Raw genomic sequence first — 21276 nt, forward strand, 5'->3', positions numbered from 1 at the left:
GTTATACAACAGTTGTGAGGTACAAAAGCTGAAGTCTAGCACATGCTTCCTCTATTACACATGAAGCCACAATGTGTTATGCAGCAAGCCTGTAACATCGTTGGAGACACTATCCTCCAGGGAGCAAGGCCAAATATGCTCTATATAATAATACTCTATAAATAATACTGTATACTTATACTCAAGTCAGAATTAAAATTCTAAAAACTAGTCTCTCAATTTATATTATGAAAATGTTACAGTAATGTTGGATTTTTTTTTTTGTATTATTAAAAAGGGAAATAAAATACTGGTAAAGTTTGATCACATTACACAGACAGTATTCAAACCCCCTTTTCTGCCTCAGAGCCAGTGGATGATGATGTAAAACAAAAGTTAATATCTAAAGTAAGCTCCTGTGCACATGTACAGTATACCTATTTTTTTCCACCTTTTTGGTATATGTTTTAATATAAATAGCAATTTCCCATTATACTTATCATATATCCTTACATAGCATTTTAATCTTTTGAGTGATATATAATTTAAACAAATGACAGTAGGTGATTCGTTCCCATCTTTTGTACTTTATTTGTTTGCCTTAAAGATGGCATTGAAGGTGAAAGTTTTTTAACAAAAGAATAAATAAATTAAACAAATGCATGATTAGCTTTGAACATCGTTGTTTTGTCCAAGGGTTTCAAAGTCCCTGTCCAAATTATTACATAAAGAAGAAAAAAAAAAAGCCAACGTTATCATCATCACACAGTCAAATGCTTACAAATACTCTTTACAATACATAAAGTCAATGATTAGACTGGACTAACAAAATGCTCTCCTAAATAGATGTATATTTTTTTTATATAAATAGATCCGTTATTAATTGCCTGTTTTATATTTCTGTGCTGCAAATCCCAAATAAATATCTTGTACTGGGTTTTAAATGGTTCACAACAGAGAACAGATGTATACTGTATTTACATAAATGATATCCCTTTATATTGGTGCCTTTCATGAATTCTTTACAAATGTCGGTTAAGTGATTTTATGTGTTAAGGATTTAGTAAAATTGAGTCGTATGCATTAGGATTTGATATATGTACATACATTGTACATATCGATGAATTTCATATAACCTGAATGGAGGATGTTTTAAAATTGATAAATAATACATTTCAATAAAGCCCTCCTGGGTAAAGTGATAGTTTTCAATATGACACTTTAGTGTATTCATTTAAACAGATCTGATGTGACATCCTCTTCCCTTTGAATATGTATTCGGCTGTGTTTAATTGCATTCTGCTATCTTAATTTGGTTGGTTGATATGTTGACTTTACCCTAAGAGTGAAGAGTTTGTAAAAAAAAAAAATCAAAAATAGACTGGAGCGTAGTTAAAACAAAACCAGGCACAGTATTTGTTAGCAGGAAATGGACCACAAGAAAGTGGGGTGTGACCGGCCATTCCTTTTGCCATGTGTCTTAAATGAGTAAAAAAAAAAAAGCAAGGTTATTGACCGCTGACACTATTTCCTCTTAAAATCAGTACTTCACATTGCAATAGCACTGAAATGTTTCCTCTTTAAGAAATACTGTATCTTAGACCAATTTTCCTTTTTTTAAAACAAAGAAGTCTACTAATCACCTCTTAAGTTTGTATGTAACATTTGACAGGAAAGATGGACTACAGATGTATCTATTTGATCTAAACATAATCATCATCATGTACAGAAAAATGAAAAAGTTTTTAGCCAGCTATTTGTTTATCCCACTTTAAAGAAATCCATTGGGTAAACATTATCCTCATGCTTACTTTGTGGGGTCAGACAAACTCAAAACACTTTAACAATCACTTTTGGGCATGTCATAGAAAAACAGAATGCATACTTCACCGATCACTTACCATGGTACACTTAAAAAGTGGCTGAGAGACCCTCTAGATTTGGGAAAACATTCTATTTGAGATAGTGCTAGAACTTCGAGACATGCTGCATGTCTCGTTCCCTGACGCTTCGACTTGCTGTGGACACAGCGTGAATGATGACTAGTGAAAGAAATCTTGGATACAACCACGACCCATTCTTCTTCAACAAGTATTTAACATTAATGTAATTCTGTAAATGCTTTAGGACACCTTCAGCAAGCCCCTTTTGACATTGCATTACTTCCCAATGTAACAATGAGATTGCGAGGTATTAAATATGGTTATACTGTACATGGGGACTAGTCCTCGTAAGAAGACTACTTACTTTCCGAAACATCAGAGGAAATGAAATAATCACAGACCTAGGTAAAATAATGATAGTTTTGGTAAATTTGAGTATGCTAACTGGTACAGAATGAATTTGTGGAAAGGAATTTATTGGAAGCTAGAGGCCACTGTGTCCCTTTCGGTCGAGGCTTCAGGGAAGGATCGCGATTCATTTGGCTTTGATCTCTGTGTAGTCAGTGGTGTCATCCCCCCTCCCCAATCTTCCCTCACGCTGTCGCCCGAGAAAATTCAGCTCTTGCCTCTCCATGCCTGCAGTCGAGCCAACATGCTGGTAATCGCTGTCTTCTCCCTGCAAAAATAGAGCAAGTCATTACTGCCCTCAGAGTCAACTACTGTATTGACTGATTATTTCTCCCCCACTCTATATCCTGATAAATTAATGACATGTTGGCAATCAAAAGAATGTTGTGAGGTTAAATGTAGCAAAGCCAAAGGAGCCAAGCATTGTTATTGTGTTAGACAAAGAACCAATCTAATACAGGTACAGTATAATAGATTACTACCGGAATGAGAAAAAAAAAATTAAGAAAATATATTCTACTTGTATGACGGTTGTTTACTTGTACTGCAGCTGTTGATTTGTTAGCCTTACCGTGCTCTCTTCTAGGATGGAATTAAACTTAGAGCCCAGCAGCTCAGTCTTAAGCTGTTAAGTTAGGGGAAAGACAAAAGAGACAAAGAATGCAGACAAGCAATGAAGAAGGAAAGAATAGTCAGGAATGCTTCAAAGCAAAGGCCACACTTCACCATCAGGCAAGCAAATAACCACGTCTAGAGTTCTAGTACAACTCCACCATTTAATGCTGGTAAACAGTTAATTTGTAGACAAATAAAACCCTTTACGATTTTTTTTGCAAGGGAAAAGTACTGTAGAAGGCTACTTTCACATTCCTAGGTTGAAGTGTCGCTAATCCATTTGCTCTGCCACGATATGACTCAGATATGATTTTTTTTTTAGGACTATACAAAAATAAAAATCTGTTCATTTAAAATTAGAGCTGAGCAATTTTCATACTTCTAGATATCTCTGAATGAGAATGGTCAGATCATAATTCACCAAATAGTAGTAGTGATTATATTCAGTAAAGATAGACAGAATGTGATTGACTTAATGTTTGGGCAAATTATTCAATTCAAGCAAAACACAAAGCAACCTACTGAGCTTGAGGAATGTTTAAAAAAATATATGCAAAAATGTCAAAGCATGGTCACAGACATACTGTATGTACTGTAGCTAAAATGCTAAATGTTAAAAAAACGGCAAAACAATTAAATTAACACAAAGGCCAATGCTGCTAAATGTCCCTTTTTTGAACAATTCAAGTACATTTTTAGTGATAATACCCCATTTTTCTCCATTGGATATCTCCATTTTCTCCTTTGGGTATTTGACATTTCTTAGGTCAAAAAGGACTTGGACTACTAGTACATTCTAGTGCATTTAATTGATACTTATCTTATGACCCAATAATGTCACATGCGGTACATGTTGATAATTTGTTGGTCAATTGTGTGTGATGAAAAACGGATACTAATATGGCATGTCCATTCAGGGTGTTTTTTAAGGGCAGATAGAATCACATTAAGGGCATATGGGTCATTTGAACAAATGTCAAGAGAAACGGATCAAGTCTAAGCAAACAGGATTGTGGAATGTGAACATAGCCTAAGACATCCAGTGAGAGTATAAAAAAAAACACCTTTGACATTTTGAAATTGTATTAAGTTCTGTTTATATTTAGATTTATATTTTATAGTCCAAAATAGTCGACTTAAACGTATTACGCTTTTACGCAAAGATTGCACAGAATTTAAACCCTGGGTTTTTGGTATCATTTCAACGCATTCTAACAACCCCAAGACATCAGCAAAACACCACTATGAACAACGGCACATGTAAAAATAGTATTATATTCATAATTCATCGTCATAATATCTCACCACTTTTTTCCTGAGACTTTGTTTGTCCTTCTTGACTGCGCTGTAGTACATGGAGGGATTCTCCACTCTAGAGCCCACGTCCTGCCCAGGGTTGCCATTCTCTCTGGAGGTTGGAGTCAGAGGATCAGACTCTGTCTCACACGGAATGACGCTAATGACTAGCTCAGGGCAACACAGTAAGCCTGGGCATCCATTTTGAGAAAGGCAGATCACTTTTGCCTCCATAACCAGAAAGCACTTTTGCTTTTGCTTTTGGTGTCAATATCAAAAATGGTGGAATTGTGGAACTGACAACTGTCTGTTGTCAGGAGCATAACAGTGGTTGTATATTTGCTGAAGCACTTGAGGTTAAGTGCCTTTGCTTTGTTTAGCTTAGCTTAGTGATTGAGGCTAGAAAGCAATGGAAGGCAAATCAAAGTCTTGTTAGTCTGTCATCTGGAGTCCACATCATGGCCAACACTGTCATTTTGTTTGCCAACTTGTTGCATGTACCATCTTACCATTTGATCAAATTGTTTCATGGGTCATGTATATAGCAAGATCAAAAAGAAACACATTTGAGAATGGATGACTAGGCTTTGGTGTTTCCTTGCTTTTCCCCTTTCCCCAGATCTGTGCAATGGATATGGTAAATTACTTACTTTTTGTTGTTTTGTCCCACATATCTTACAGCTGCAATGATAAAGGCAATAACTGCCACTCCTCCGATAGTTCCCACTATTACAGCCATCAGGTACTTTTCTAAAATATAATATAAATGCTTTGTTTGAAGTTTATTATATGTTATATTAACAAAAATTATTGCAATCAACTGTCAGGATCATCATCATCATTATCATCATCACATAATCATCATGTTTTCAAAAAATAACATAGCAAACATGTCATTGTTCACTGACACATTCAATTTTTTCGATCACATGTAAAATGAAAGTCTTAATCCTAATTAAGAAAAATCCTAATTTTTTTATTTCCTTAAACCGACTATGTTATTATATGACCAAACTGCATTGCACATAAGACATATACTCTAACTGTTCCATACATTGTATAGATCCATACATTTTTAAGCTTCTATGACAACTCACTCTCTTGCTGCAGTTCTAGCCGGATAGAATGAGAGCCATAAGCGTTAGAGATGCTGCAGTGTACATGAACAGCTATGTCTTCGTTGTTCTCCCGGTCACCCTTCTCCCTCAGTTTTATCATGCCAGTTGATGTATAACCATCTGTATGTGTGTAGAAGTTGTAACGGCCATTTGTCTCATTAATGGTGATATTGTGGTCAGGAAGGTGGAATGCTATGGATGGTTCAGGATTGCCAGTGGCTATGCAGACACATTGCACACCTTCTCGCACTATGGTGCACTTGGAATCATCAAGAAAAATGGGAGCAACTGTGGGAACAAAAACAAGTGATGAGAATGTCAGATCATTTTTTCATAAGTTCTTAGTAAAATCAGAAATTGTAAATATTTTTGTGCTTAATATGTTCCTTAATTGTCTGTAATCCTTGTTCCTACAGGTGCCATGAAATGGCCCAAGCTCTCCTCCCCTGGGAAAAGCTTGCTAATACTTTTCTAAGTAAGCGTTCCGTCACTCAATTTTGCATGCTCCCTCACAAAACTTATATTGAAACATTCAGTTGGGTTTTCTGGGAATTGTAGAAAAAAATCACCGTATTACAGTTACTGTATTTGGATTTGTTTGAGACCTACTGACCCCCTTTGGTCTCCATGACAATAGCTCACAATTTTTTTTTTCTATTCAATCAGGAAACGAGACATATCACGTCAAACAGCATTGTACTGTCAAATCATGTAAATACAGAAAAAAGTCCCTTCTTCAAAATCTGTCCTAAAATCTTCCTATTAAAATACTTTGGAACCTAAAGTGTAGAGACACTCACAAAACTTTTATCAACCAGTAAGCCAATCTACAAAAAAAAATTGAAGGCTGCTCAAATCATTTAGAAAGAGGAGTATTTAAATCACATCTGTGACCACATTTTTTGGAGTACACACACCAGAACTCACAAGAAGCTAAATAAAAGTCTCCTCTTACTGTGTGTGTGTGTGTGTGTGTGTGTGTGTGTGTGTGTGTTTGCGTGCGTAAGTGCGTGCGTGCGTGCGTGTGTGTGTATCAGCTGTCCAGACAGAGGCTAAACAAGGCCAAACCATACCCTCTCACTTCACACACACACACACGTATGTACATACACAAAAAAACTCACAAGAAGCTAAATAAAAGTCTCCTCTTACAAGCAATTAAATAATCAAGCTGTAGCACCAAAGGTGCCCAAGATATCTGGCTTTCTGGTGTGTGTGTGTGTGTGTGTGTGTGTGTGTGTGCGTGCGTGCGTGCGTGCGTGCATACACACGTATGTTCATACACAAACACACACTCACTGGACTCATATCTTATATTTTGGGAACTATGTGGGCTTAAAATAAACTGTTTTGACCATTTTGTACAGGAAAAGCAATGCACCATTGCACCTCTACTTCACATTTTCTCCAGAAGTTGTCTCTTGTTTAAATATATTTTTTCTTCACATTCAGAAATATGATTAATTTTTTTGTTACTGTAACTCACACTCCACAGTGATGTTTAGAGAGCTGCTGGCCCGGCCATGTTCATTCTCAGCCAGGCAGCGGTATGTGCCATCAGTCTGTGGGTTGATATCTGTAAGCTCGAGTATGGACTGTTCTCCAGCTTTTATGGTTCCCACCAACTCTCCATCCTTCAACCAAGTAATTGTAGGAACAGGATTGCCCTGAGTGTTGCAATGGAGAGCCAAAGAGGAATCCTCCATCACCACCAGGGACTCATTGACCCATGGCTCTCTTGGGGCATCTATAGGACAACCCATCAAACAAAGTAATTTTATAAGCCACAGCTTATAAATAAGTAGTATATAAAAAATAAAATTCAACAAGTGGGACATATAGACTCACATTTGACAGCCAAGTACATAGAGGTGTTCATTGTTCCATAGCCATTATCACCAACACAGGTGTATGAACCCTCCTGCTCTGCAGTCACTGACTCCAGGTAAAGAGATGCGTTTGAGCCAGTTTCTGTCATCAGTTCATCATCTCCAAACAACCATGTAATGCGTGGCATAGGATTACTGTCCACATCACAGTGAAGTACCACAGAGCTTCCCTCCATTACCTCCTTGGAGACGTTTACCCAAACTTTGCGTGGGGCATCTACAGAACGAAAGTATGAAATACATATAATTTGGCAACAATAACATATATTTTAGCATTTTACTCAACAAATCTGCATTCCACAGCAATTATTGCCTCCAGTTCAATCAAATGAGTGAAATTATTTTGGTCATTGACTCTAATCATCAAAGTTCAAATCCAGCCACAAAGCTCACTAAAATTGCTGTGTTTAATAAATTAAAAGATATGTCATATAAGATCATCTGCGATTGCAATTAATCTATCACTGTTCACAAGGTGATGGTGTGCAAATACTGGTTTCCTTCAAAAGCATGGGTTAAAAGTTAATGGTTTATGTGCTCACATTTAACATCCAGCGCGATAAGACGCTCATACACAAAAGTGGTGTTGGGGTAATGGACTCTGCAGCCAACCAGTTGACCATTATGCATAGCTTTGGGTGTGAAAGTAAGTGTGCTGGACATCACTGCTGTGTTGCTTTCCTCCACATATTCTGATGCAAAATGAGGATCAGGGAGATAGTCTGTGTACATCCAGTGGATCTCAGGAGTCATGTCAGGACAGTTGTCTGGAGCATAGCAAGTCAACTCCAAGCTGCTGTCACTGACTATTTCTTCTGGGACATCAATGTTGGGCTGATCTAAAAGGAAACCAGGATTTAACAAGTTTACATTCAAGTTTTATTAACACAGAACAGATCTTAACAGGCCAGAAGTCCAAACATATTTCTCAATATTATCAAAGATATTTACATATGTGGAAAATGAATAGCCTTCCATATAATAGCATTATAGTTTTCTTACCCAACACCTTGAGCTCACTGAAATCTGGGTAGGTATAGATGTTTGCTCCTCCTAGATCAGCTCGAAAGTAGTACCTCCCTGCATGCTCACCTCCAAGGTTGCTTATTTGCAGCGTGCAGTTCTTTTGAGATAGGTCACCCAGGAGCTTGGTACGGCCTTTGTAACTTTCATGCACAATGTCTGTGCGAGACTTGAAAACCACTGGAGGGTAGAGTTGTGGATAGGGCTGGCCAAAATACCAGATTCCATGGGTGCCCCTGTACGGTCTGACCGCTGAGGGGTATATGAATGTGCATGGGATTACCACACAGGAGTTAGTCATGGCTGAAATGTCCCTGGGCATCCAAACATTCCATTGAGCATGAATATCTGTACAAAAAGGGCAATTTACAATAAAAAATTTAAGATAGGTAAAAAATATTGTCATTTTCAGTCCCAAATTGATACTTAAGGCAACAGACTTGCGGTCGTTACCTCGTACTAGTAGCAGTAAAGGCAGCAGCAGTTCCAAGGACTTCATAGTGTCGGTTCAACTCAGGAACATTAACCTTAACACATTTCACAACAAATGTTTTATCATTAAACACCTTAAATATAAAAATGACACAACATAGAATACTGTGAATAAACAGAAATATGATAAACCCATCAGTGTTGTATTTTGCCAAATGTTACCTTGTGATGTGTTATGATAAGCCTATCACTAGCTCATGATGACTAAGGTTTTGATTATTAGATACATCATGATAAGTCACTTAAAAAAGAACCAGTCTGAATTGCATGAACTGCAGGCAACTGCTATCGCTATAATATCACATTCTTGTATCATCTGACTTTCTAACTTCTCTAAACACAGCAAATATTACATAAGGATGAACAGAATGATCAGCCATGGCTTTAGCCTTCTTCATGAGCAACAAACATTTTTTTTGTTCACACACAGACCCTAACACATTTATATCCATACATCAGACACTCAGCACCTGATGTCTACAGAGCTGCAGTGTGTGGGAGAACAGAATGGCTTAGTGTGATGTCAGATTTTGCGTCTTCGTGTTTGGTGATGACACATCATTCAGAAATCATTAGCCAGAGTGCAACGGCATCACCAACTGCTTCGGTTTATTTACAGGCTGTACTGGTGTGCTGTCAGTGTGTGCCCTCTAGTTAAGGCCACACACACACACATGCACACACACACACACACACACACACACACACACTTACACACACACACACTTCAATTTTGTCTTTCTTTTTTCTGCCTCACAAACAAACTCGCACACAAACTCAAAAGGAAAAAAGCGTTCTTGTGAACAGACGGGTACCACAGATGGGGAGATTTGGAATGGATTGTTTAGGAAATCTCTGTGATGGACATGTTTGAAAATTCCCCAGACAGCTCAAGCTCATAAGCTTGACTCACTGACAAAAACATAAAACTTCTGTCCATTTATTTTCCTAAGAAAGAAATGATCATGGAGATGTGTAATTAATGCGTTGACAACTAACCACTTACTATATCAAAAGAAAAGAACAGATCTTTATCACACTCAACACACAGCATGAGATGATATGAAACCAGATAAGTACAGAATGTCCACAAAAGGCACACAATATTTCTGATGGATATGTACTAAGTCAAATTTGTAGCACAAACTCATCCATAATCTTTTTCTCCAAATTGTATCTGCTGAATAACTTTGGCAATGTTCATAACCACTGTAGACTTACTCAGTGAAGCAATGAATCATCCAGTCCATCACATCTCAGCAAGACCTAAGCACCAGTTGACGGAGACTAGGAGTATAAATCAGTGCCGCTCTAACACTAAAGTATTTGCCCAAGCAAAACAAGAAGACCATTCATAGCAGACAAACAAGACTTTCACAACATGGCCAAAGCACTTGCCTCATACCAGCTCCAGTTCTCTGCTCTGCTCTGGCCTTCTGAAGGCTAAAGCTCAATTCGTCCTGCTCTATTTCTGTAAAAGCTCCACTCCTTTGCTTCTTTTGAAGATCTGTGAAAGACAAATACATGGTCAAGGAAAAGGCATGATAAAGGATCCATTAGTTATGGATATGTGTGAATGCTTGTAGTGGGCAGTCTTGAATATTCAGACATTTCTCTTCATGCTCAAAGCCCACACCAAACATTCCTCTTGTTTGGCATCCATCAATCTACTTTTCCATCAATGCCCTCTCTACGACCTGTGGAGATTATATTGTAGCTGTGGCTTATAATGTCTTATAACTTCAACGATCTCAGTTAAATTGGAACAAATGTCATTACAATAAGTAGAAAAATAAGTAGAAATATGGTTTCAGATAGAAATGTTGTTAATATTCAATATTATTATTATGAATTAGCATTACCTTAATTTTTATAAATGGTTTATTTAAAGCAAAATTGTTAAAAACGCCAGCATCTCCAGATGTTTTTTTTTTTTTTGTTGTTATTGTTTTGTTTGTTTTTACACTGTTTTGCTTTGCTTGTACTGTAAGCTAAACTGTACAGTATAATGGGTTTGGTATATGTAGGTTGAGTGCCCTTTTGAAATGGTATCTTAATTTTTTTATATGAATGACTTCTGTTGAACTTCATGGTGTGGTTAGCGCATTCCATCATTGGACAAGTGAACAGCTATGCAGTAGTATCATGTAGGAATGATGGAAGAAAGGCAGTCAGAGATGGAAGCGCAACAATGCAGACTGTGTAAAGTTCATGACAACAAGCCACAACACCCCACACACAGGGAAAAGTTGTTCCTACACACACTGAAACACACTCTATTTCACAACTGTTAGTTCAACAAAAAATCTATGTGACCTTGTTAAGCAAATCATAATATCATATCATCCAGAGAGATAGAGAGAGAGAAAGAGGGAGAGAGAAAGAGGGACCCTAAAGCTAAAGGACACAGGTGATGGTGGCTGCTATTTGATAAACAGTGTGTAGTCAATTATTTAATTCTTTAAATTTGCTTTGCAAATTCACTTCTGGAATTAGCTTTTAAAAAAAGAGAAAAATGAAGTGACATTTAAGTTATAGAGTTTTATTTTTTTCAAGAACAGGCCAACACGCAGCTTGCCTTATGGTTTGCCCATGACGCACACCCCATACGCCAGCACAGGTGCCCACTAAAATTACCCAAGGACCAGATGGTCCTAAAACGACTACTCCCTTGTGTTTGAGAGTAGGCCTTTTGTATATTTGTGCATAATCTGTAGGCAAAGTCTTATCAAATTTTGGGCTAGATTACTAGATTGTGCTTACAAAACAAGTGTAAATATTTTTAAAACCAGTTAAGTCCAATCCAAAACCAGTCTTGTTAAAGATGCACAAGGAGCCTTTGCCCTGTTTCATAAGGGTTGATCCTGATCATGAAAACCCATTGTGTTGTAACTGTGTAAGCTCCAAAATTACTATTTAAAGATCTATGCAACTTCCCAGTTACTAATCACGTAGAAACCATTTAAATGTTTATTCAATTACAACCTCCTATATATTACAACTTTTTCAATTTCTTTAGACAAAAAGTGAGAAAAGTTGGACAAAGGCTCAGGTGTGATCTTAGACTTTGTTCTCATGTTGCCTTATAGAATCTGAGCAACTGTTTAGTCACCAAAATAATATTGTACATTGGCAAGTCTCATACTCTTTCAAGTGAGCCTTGCCATGTGTGCTAGGAATGTTATTTATCTGCTGTATACTGACTTGCAGCTATGGGCAGATGGTGGACTCAGTGGTCTCTCTGTGCTACACTGTAGCTTCCTGCCCACACCTCAGGGTGGAGAGACAGAGGCCCAGTTCCAATTCAGAGGATCCTATCATATTCTTTTAAAGTATTATTCCTAATACAAATAAATACATAAATAAATCCAGTTGATTTTTGTATGATTGCCTTTTGTTCTTTAATTCTATATAAATTCACTTAAAGCATCATAGAAATGACTATTAACTTAAAATAAAATTTAAAGTATTCAAAACACATCATTCCTAATTAGCAAAAAATGGCACAATTGCAACCTGCCAGTGAAAATCCCTTAAAGACAAACAGGATTGTTACCAAAGGATTAAAGCAACCTGTGTTGGTCATGTTTGTATCTCCTTGTAACCCAAATTACGAAAACAAGAAAGAAAGAAAAAAAAACAGAGACGCAACCTGGATCATAGTAAAGCAATGAACCTTTTCAAGGCAATAATAGGTAAATCTGTATTAATAAAGACAATAAAGTAAGCATGCACCCCAGCTTTTCCACTCCCTCCTTCACCTGAGCGTCTCTCACTGTTCCTCTGTCAATCCATCCATGCATTGGCTCTGTCTCAGTAACATCCTGCATACTTATGCCAGAGCATGAAATCCTCTCCAAGCCGCCCACACTTAAGCTTATCTACAGAACAGCGTGACGCATCATAGGCACGACACCGTCTCTGACCACCACAAATACCGATGCAAGTCAAATCCATGGAATTGCAAAAAGCCAACTCGAATGTTCCTTTCTTTTTAGCATTTAATCGTAAACCATATAAACATAAACAAGCTAACCTTAAAAAAAGTCTATAGACTTTACACTAGAAGATCAACACATATTTGATGATTTTTTTTTAACTCACCCAGCAAATCACTTCAAGCTTCCTTTTCTGATCAAATAGCCAGCATTAATCAGCAGGGCGAGCAGCCGTTCCCTGATACTCACTCACACTTTCACACCCCCTTGTACCACCCAACCTGGAGACAAGTTCTCTCCATTTCTCCTCCCCCTGTACCTTGCCCCAACACTCTCTCCACTCCCTCTATGCTAGATGGAGATGTCAGGGCTGCAGTGTACAGAGCATTGTTCTACCCGTGAGGCCATTCATAAACCGACCCCCAATGCTCATCATGGCACAATAAGCACCACTGTTCTCTGGCATAGCACAAAAACGGGTGAGGAGGATGGAGAAAGGAACAATGATGGAATGAAGAGAAAAGAATAAGTGATCTGCATCTTCTATGCTGAGCAGAATGACTCTATGGAGTCCAATTTTTTGTAAGCATGTGAGGGAAAAATGCAAATAGATCAAAAGAGGAGTGATGATACACTGTTTGCCTTTTTCTCTGGATTCTCTGAAGTTGTAATGACTCAGGAGCAGAATCACTACAGTGACCCTTCAGTACATGACTATTTCAGCAGTTCAAAAGTATCTGCAAAAATTTGTCATCAGTAATGCCGTGAGATGATAACACCTCGTAGCAAGGATGAAAACCTGGAAAATATTTCTGCACAGTGCTTTGTAGGAGAAGTTAGAGAAATATGTCAGATAAATAATGTGTCCATTAACTAAATTGAATCTTACCTTTTAATTATTTAATCTACATTATATTATATAATTGTTCCAAAATAAAATTGTTTAATTAAATTGTTTACGAAATAACAATGGCATAGATTTGCTGGGCAAGAAGATGCGTTAGTACACAGTATGTACATCTCTCTTTTTAGACCCCCTTGAGTTGTTTTTTTTCTCCATGATAACTCCCAAGTATCTGACCTAGAAAAATACAATGAAATTTTGATATGGCATTCCTGTAATTTGTATTATTTGTTACCTTACATAAAATAAAATAAAAAATTATGTTGCATGTAAAGAAGGTGCTTTCCCTACTACACTGTTTTTTTAAGGGGCAAATATGTTAATATTGATATATGTTAAGTTTGATATATGTTAAAATATCAATAGTGAATAAAGAAACAATACTATCAGGTTAAAAGTTCAACTAATTTTCTCAGTATGGCCAAACATTGTGTATATGTTGTAATATTAAGTATGTGTTTAGAAATACAGTATAGAATTTACATGGTAAATAACAGACATAAATTTTAACTTTTTCACTGAACTATACTGTACATTCTTACTCCCCATTTCATGCATTTTCTCATTATTGATGAACATATTATCTAATTAAAAAGAATTTTGGTTATGTAATAATTAAACAAGACAATAAAAAAGAGAATACATTCAAAAGGACTCAGATCCCAAACTCTTGAGGATTTTGGTGTGATGTTTTTTAAACATGGTGCTCTGACACAGATATGATGTCATTGCTTTGGATAACACTGTACCACATTTTTGCATGGTTCTGTTATCTGACAATAGTGCACTTCTCAGCAATGAAATGACAATCCAAATGCTACACTTTCAAGCAACCCCCCCCCCCCCCCCACACACACACACACACATACACATACACACACACACACACCCACGCCAGCCCCTTGTGCCTCCACACACAGAGTTTATTGTCCCAACAAGCCAGTTCGAGCCTGACACCACACAACACAGGAAAGTTGATACTGTAATTGTCCATCAGGGCCAATCCTCCCCACTTTTTCATATTAGCTACCATCATTGCCTCAGCCCATATCTGCTGAATTATTCTCTATAGTTAATACAAATAATGCTTTTTTACAGACAAGAACATCTCTCCACCCCACAAACACACACACACTTGCACTTGACTTCATTTGTAAAGGTCATGATGTCAGTGCAGCACAGTCCAGGGCTCGTGCCCTTCAGGGCAGCCTCACAATAGTCCTAGAGAAAAGGACTATTGTCCCGCTAGATGTTTGGGGAGACAGACTAGATGAAGGGGTTTATGGAAGAATGAAAAGATGGAGATTATAAAGATATGAGTCATTGAACAGACTAATTACAGTAAAAACTTGAAATATTAGAAAGACAAGCAGCTTTAGAGGTCAGAAGTAAATATACAGTACTGCATAGTGTTAATCCATGCTTGATACAGTAAAACACTCCTATTTCACTCTACTGCAATGTACCACAGTGACACTATCTTTATCATTAAGTGTTCCAAATAACCATTTATGTTTTTAAAATAAAACCCTAGGCAGACATGAAACTGGAATATTTTTTTTATTACTAAAATCTCCTCAACTTCAAGTGCATCAGTCAGTTTCTTAACTGTTCGTCACAGGTGTCAAGAGGTGTATATTTTTTCCTTTTAATCCCACCATATTTCAACATAATCTCAACATATTTGGAGAGGGCAGGTGTGACTACAGTTTTTTTTTTAACAACCAACTATAGACACCTGAGATCAGGTTCTGATTGGCTGAAAAAACCTTCAGCCACACCTGTCTTTTGCGAACAATATTTAAGACCCTTGCTGTTAATAAATCATGCAATGAGGATTTTAATAAAGCTTTTTTTCATGAGTTTCATCTTTACACGTTCCCTCAGTTTCACATGGAAGTAAGAACTTCCCATTGGTTTCATGATTTTACTGTATTACACAAGGCCTCATCTGATACATACATTTGGTTTTAATCTTAATTTTAAGAATAAAAAAAATAGTGCATTACAATAGTATATTTGTATCTGTTTAGAGCACATTATCTGTTCATTCTCAATACGAAAAAGAATAAGAATGTATTTGAATCTAGTTATATTCTTATACAGTATTCTAATAAGAAAAATTCTAATTTATATAGGTGATTAATTATTTAAATAATTTGTTTATTCAACCATAGTTTCCCTATCCATATGTGGTGCAATATGGAAGTTAAAACAATTTCTCTTTTCACATAAATACACTTTATGGGCAAAAGTTAGTAGACACTTGATCATCACATCAAGATGTGTATCTTGAATAACCCAGTCCAGATTTAGATGCCCTTTATTGTGATTATAAAAACCCACTCTTTTTGGCAAGGATTTTTACTAGAATATTGAATGTGGCTGTGAGGATTTGTGCTCATCCAACCACAAGATCACAAATGAGGTCAGGCAGTCTAGAGCAAGAAGGCCTTGTGGGGCAGTCAGCATTCATTCCAAAGGTCTTCAGTGGGGGGTTGAGGGCAGGGCACTATGCAGTACGCTCAAATTCTTCCACTTCAACCCTTGCAAATAGCCATGTAATTTGTAATGTTACAGCATACAAAACATCTTGTATAATTGTGTGAGTCTTACTTTGCAGCAACAATTTGGGAAAAAACCACAAGTGTCCACAAACTTTTGGCCATAAAATGTGTGTAATTAAAATAAAAAATAATATTTTTCTCATCCATGGGCACTATTTCATTGGTGTCCATAGCTCTTCACCTCATCCCTCTCTCATCCCTTTGCCTTATAAAAATTTAGGTCTCTATACACCCTTCTCCATTTACCAGACTTGGGACATATCGACACACTCACACATTTAAAGACTATGGACAACTTGGAAACACCAATTAGGCTACCCTGCATGTGTTCATTAGTGAGAGAAAACCCACTAATAAACACATGGAGGAAATCATCCAAGGCTAAAAAAAATGGGTAAAATATGTTTGGAATACTGCTAATTTCAGGCTAGATTAAATTGCTGGATGTAGCCCAATAAGAACTCTCAAGTCAATAAGTGAAGTAGGATTCAAGAAAGAGACTGACTGAGTCAGATCTTTAGACAAACAGGGAACTTGAATTAAACATATAAATAGTTAATTTTGTTGGGATGTATTGAAATACTTACATATGTTAATCCATTTAAAACATTATCTTACATAAATACTAAGTATAACTTTTCTTAAACATCACATGATCACATGAATTTTGGTGACCCCAGTGTTCATGTGTCAGCAAAGTTCTATATTAATTAAAGGTAAACCAGTGTCAAAAGTCATAGTACATCATTATTTAGGTAAACCATTCATTTTAGGTACAAGGTAGTGTCAAAATTCATATTAATAACCATTCTAACAACACAAGAATTGCAGCAAGGGTTGTGACCTGTCCTGGTTTCCAAGGACTACTCTTTTTTTAAGTATCAGTCCTGGAAAATATATTACACTTTCAGGACTTAAATTGTCCCTTTTACAGTATATGGCTGATTTTATACAGCTATATTTTATACTGTACTGTACATCTATAGTACTGTATATTGCATAACCATCACACACACTATCCAGAACTGGTTGGCAGTGACTATAGTGACTACATGCAGCATAATGTATCCATGGCAAAAATTGTGGTGAGGCATCAGGGAAGAACCTCTCTTGAAATGGGAATGCAGCAAATGCAGAAAAAGGGCCATTTCCACATTTGTGGTGAAGAAAGATTCATCTAAAGAAGCATGATTTGACCTATATATAGCTCAGCATGTGCCATGGCCACAGTGACTAAAATAAGCAAAGTTTAATTTTAATGAAAACACAAAGATGCGGTATGGTGGCAAAGTGATTAGCTCTGTGGCCTTTCACCTCCTGGGTTGAGTGTTTGATTCCCACTTAGGGTCTGTGTTTTCATGTTCTCCCCGTGCTTGGCTGGTTAACTCTGGGTACTCTGGTTGCCTCCTATAGTCCACGGACATGCAGGTTAATTAGCATTCTTAAATTGTCTATCGTATGTGTGTGTGTGTGCCCAGTGATGGATTGGCACCCTGTCCAAGGGGTTCTCTTGTGCACGTTAGTCTCCTCAAATTGGCTTCAAGCTCTTGCAACCCTGTACACAGGAGAAGCAGTATAGAAGATGAATAAATAGCCTATAACCCTGTGTACTGTAAGCCTCTATTTCTTAAATAAATTAGGTCTCTAAGAAGCGGTTAGTCTTTGTCTGCTTAACGAATGTCAAACACAAAGTACTTATTTAGCATACACCCACAAGACACCTTATTAAATGCAAGTAAACAAATCAGCCACTAAATAAACTAAAAAATGATAAAAAAAAATAAAAATAAAAACTTGTGAGTCACTGGTTCTCGCAAGATGACACACTTTTGTTCACCCCAGCCTTTTTTAACAGCTACATTCAAGACAATGTTTCTCACATGGACATTATATTTCTCTCTTCTATCTTTTTGCCAAGTGTGATGGTGAATTAATAGAAGGTTCTGTCACCCACTTAAAGTTGCAGAGCGCTACCTCTGATGCAAGAGTGATGTGTGAGATTCTGGTACTGTGGATCTGGCAGGGATGGATCTGGCAAGAAAGCAGTGCAGGAGACTAGCAACGTCTCAAGTCACTGACTGACTCACCAGGGTTGTGTTAAGATGTAGTGCTCAACTTCAGGAATGATGGCCCATGATTCCACCTGCTACCCTTACCCAGGTTACTCAGGCTGTGCTATCTTCGGATGGGATACATCACCATGTGGCAGTCAACTCTTCTATCTCTGCTCACAGATCCAGAGAAATGCGCACAAGTCCACACAAATGTAATGGCTGGATTCTATCTTGAGCCAAGCGTAAACCATCATGAAGCCAGACCAGATTTTGATACTGTTGCTGGGAAGAGTTAACACTATGATGATGACCTTGCATGATATCTGGGTTCTAGTTACTGCTGCACAAAGCTAGAATGGACTGTCCATATGTCCTCTCAGAAGAATCTAAAAAAAAAAATAGAATGTTTCTTTTACTGCTTGTGTGGGCCAACCTTGAGTTCAATTTCCCACCACTTTCGAGAATGAAGGAACATTTATTGCCTTCCTGTTTTTAGCATAACTTTATAACTACTTTTTACTGTAGTATAGAAGCAGGTCCTGATGCTATAACTCCTCAAGCTGATGTAATAGATCTGGTGAGGGCAAGGGAATTGTGAAAAGGAAGTGTATATTATGGTTAAAGGCTGGGTGATCAACATAAGGAACTCTATTGGTGGTATTCACAAAACAAATCTTGGCCACAGTTTTTTCCACTTCTAGTTCACCCTTGTCTTTTTCTGTTCCTTCTTTAACTGCTTAAAATTAATTAAACTCTTCTTGTTAAGTCCCATTTCACCAAAAATGTCCTCATGCTAACATTGTGATGTCAATAAGTCAAACAGGGTTTATGAAAGAACCAGACAGCTCTACAACCAAAGATTTCTTTAATAAAGCCCATGTAAATGGGATCCTGTAATCCCATGATCCTGTAAACAGGGAAAATATAAACGGATGAAGTAAAATTATACATAAAGCAAGATACTTTTTGTCACAATAATATGCTTAATATAAAATATCTATGGATCTCTTCGTGCAAATAAGCAATGCATCCCTAATGGGCAACCACTAAATCTTCTCATAGAGAACAAAAGTGTTCACATGTTGACTGCTAAAGTTACCATTTAGCCACAAGTTACCACCTCATCTAGAACTAGTAGAAAAATAAACTAACAAATCTAACAACAAATCTAACAACAAACTTGGTCCTCAGTGGTTCTTGAAGTCCAAAACTATACCAATCAGCAATAATATCATAATGCAAAACATTGTGGCCAATATTGTTTTGGTTCACCTTGTGCCACCTTTACAGCTCTGGCCCCACAGTGTGTGGATCTACAGGGCCTCTGAGGGGTGTACTGTGGTCATGATGCCAGAATGTTGGCAGCAGATCCTTTGGGTGCTGTTTGTTGTGGGATGGGGCCTCTGTAGATTTGTAGGACGTGTTTGACTCCATGAGTGTTTGATCAGATTGGGATCGAGGAAATTTCAAAGCCAGGACAGCAGTGTTGACTTTTTGTGGCAAGTTGTGCTGCATTGGCTTTTCTGTGGAATTGGACCAGAGAAGCTAGCCTTTCCTTCACACAGGCAGAAATAAGCGTGGATATACTGGTATATAATTTTTTTTTTTAAATGGAATGGAAAAAAATCCATTTTAACATGTTATGGCTGATCACTGTACAATTTCAGTAGAATGACAAGCGTAGGATGACTATTAACACCCAGGATAGCAACTACATCAGGATGAGTGATTAATCCAAATCACAAAAGTATCATGCATAACAGAATATGAGACCAAGGTAAGCAAGCGGTCTTATTCTGAGAAACCGCTCAATCCTGCACAGTGTTGTGTGGAATCGGAGGCAATTACAGGGGAAAGAGGGAATAAGATACCAGTCTATTGCAGAGCACCATGCACATACTGACATTTACACCTATGGATAATCTGAGTCACCAATCTACATATGATAAAAATATTTTATTTGTAGGAGGAAGCCGGAGAGCCTAAAGCAAACCCACACATACACATGGAGAACATGCACACAGACCATAAATTGAGCATCTAACTGATCTTGGGAGGTTGGAGCTGTTCTACAAAATGCCAGTTGGCGAGGTTTGGTGGGGGGTTGGGGGGTTAAGTCCTGATGCTTATCAGATCATCTTATCTTATTTCTTATTATTCAATGCTTATTTACAAGTGGAAAAATTGTCCTAACTTTATAATAGTTTAGTGTGTTAGCTGCATCAGTTTTTACAGGACCATGAGCAAACATAAATTTAATACACCAGTGTTACAAAAAGCAGGACACTACATGCCCAAATCGCACTAGAGGAGAATGTTTAAGTATGAATTCAATTTCTGCACTCGGTACAATCAGTACTTATGCATTAATACATTATATAAGAACTTGACAGAACAAGCAGGACAAATAAGTAGTACGAGCTTAATTTTCAAGACACACAGTAAACATGCAAGTAATTAAAAAGTAAATATTAACAATAAATACAAATTATGTTAAAATAATACCAGATTCTTAAACAGATCAAATAATTGTTGCTATTACATTGATATATCTTTAACAAAACTGCAGATCTGTGATTCAAATATTGATTTGACTTTACTGTTCAACTACTGTTCTAAACCTGAAATCCTTCACATGTAATGTTACAGAAAGAGCACGCTTACCTTAGAGGAGGATCCGTACTCCCTAAAGAGCAAGACTAAAATGCCAGCAATGCCAGTATGATGCAAATCTCCTTCCACATGGCATGTGTGCCCAAACCCTCCCTTTTCATCCCACTGTCTACCAGATTTCCCCCAACCCGATGCTCGTGCACACACACATTTTAACAGCGATTCATTTCTCTCTGGCCTTGTTAATGTATACAGAATGTGTTGTTCTGCCTGCTGGTAAAGGATAGTTAAAGGCTATTTAGTGTGTATTGTTACTAGTGAGATGATGGATTGAGTAGGTTCACTACTAGGTTTGGACAATGTTTGCCACATTTTGTTTAACTTGCAAAACAAACTCTAATGTAACCTGCTAAAAAGTAATACGTTTTGTTAATCTAATTGACTGGTAATAAATGGACTTTTTAACATCTCTTGCTAGTAAACTAGATTTAATATAA

The 21276-nt window shown here is 37.2% G+C and overlaps 1 protein-coding gene across 4 annotated transcripts; it reads right to left on the reverse strand.

Annotated features, from left to right (window-relative positions):
- Positions 1 to 556: 556 nt before the first annotated feature.
- On the reverse strand, positions 557 to 20871 carry mag (myelin associated glycoprotein). Of its 4 annotated transcripts, none has more exons than XM_053508040.1 (12): positions 20831 to 20871; positions 10102 to 10210; positions 8665 to 8738; positions 8191 to 8559; positions 7731 to 8027; positions 7148 to 7405; positions 6786 to 7046; positions 5279 to 5587; positions 4832 to 4931; positions 4191 to 4293; positions 2842 to 2895; positions 557 to 2538 (listed from the first exon to the last, which is right to left on the reverse strand). In XM_053508040.1, exons 3-12 carry the CDS (start codon positions 8708 to 8710, stop codon positions 2398 to 2400), a joined length of 1938 nt encoding a protein of 645 aa, XP_053364015.1. In that variant the 5' UTR covers positions 8711 to 8738; positions 10102 to 10210; positions 20831 to 20871; the 3' UTR covers positions 557 to 2397. The 4 variants fall into 4 exon arrangements, with proteins under 4 accessions (XP_053364015.1, XP_053364014.1, XP_053364016.1 ...); XM_053508039.1 differs by lacking the exon at positions 20831 to 20871 and adding an exon at positions 12808 to 12931; XM_053508041.1 differs by lacking the exons at positions 2842 to 2895; positions 20831 to 20871 and adding an exon at positions 12808 to 12929.
- Between the last annotated feature and the right edge of the window lie 405 nt (positions 20872 to 21276).

Source organism: Clarias gariepinus, chromosome 11 (assembly GCF_024256425.1).
Source record: "Clarias gariepinus isolate MV-2021 ecotype Netherlands chromosome 11, CGAR_prim_01v2, whole genome shotgun sequence".
Lineage (NCBI taxonomy): Eukaryota > Metazoa > Chordata > Actinopteri > Siluriformes > Clariidae > Clarias > Clarias gariepinus.

Coding starts and splice junctions, on each gene's coding strand:
- mag (XM_053508040.1), bottom strand. CDS start 8,710: ATGAAGTCCTTGGAACTGCTGCTGCCTTTACTGCTACTAGTACGAG. Junction 7,047..7,147: donor TATGTACTTGGCTGTCAAAT/GTGAGTCTATAT, acceptor GTTGTCCTATAG/ATGCCCCAAGAGAGCCATGG. Junction 2,896..4,190: donor AAAGTCTCAGGAAAAAAGTG/GTGAGATATTAT, acceptor CTAACTTAACAG/CTTAAGACTGAGCTGCTGGG.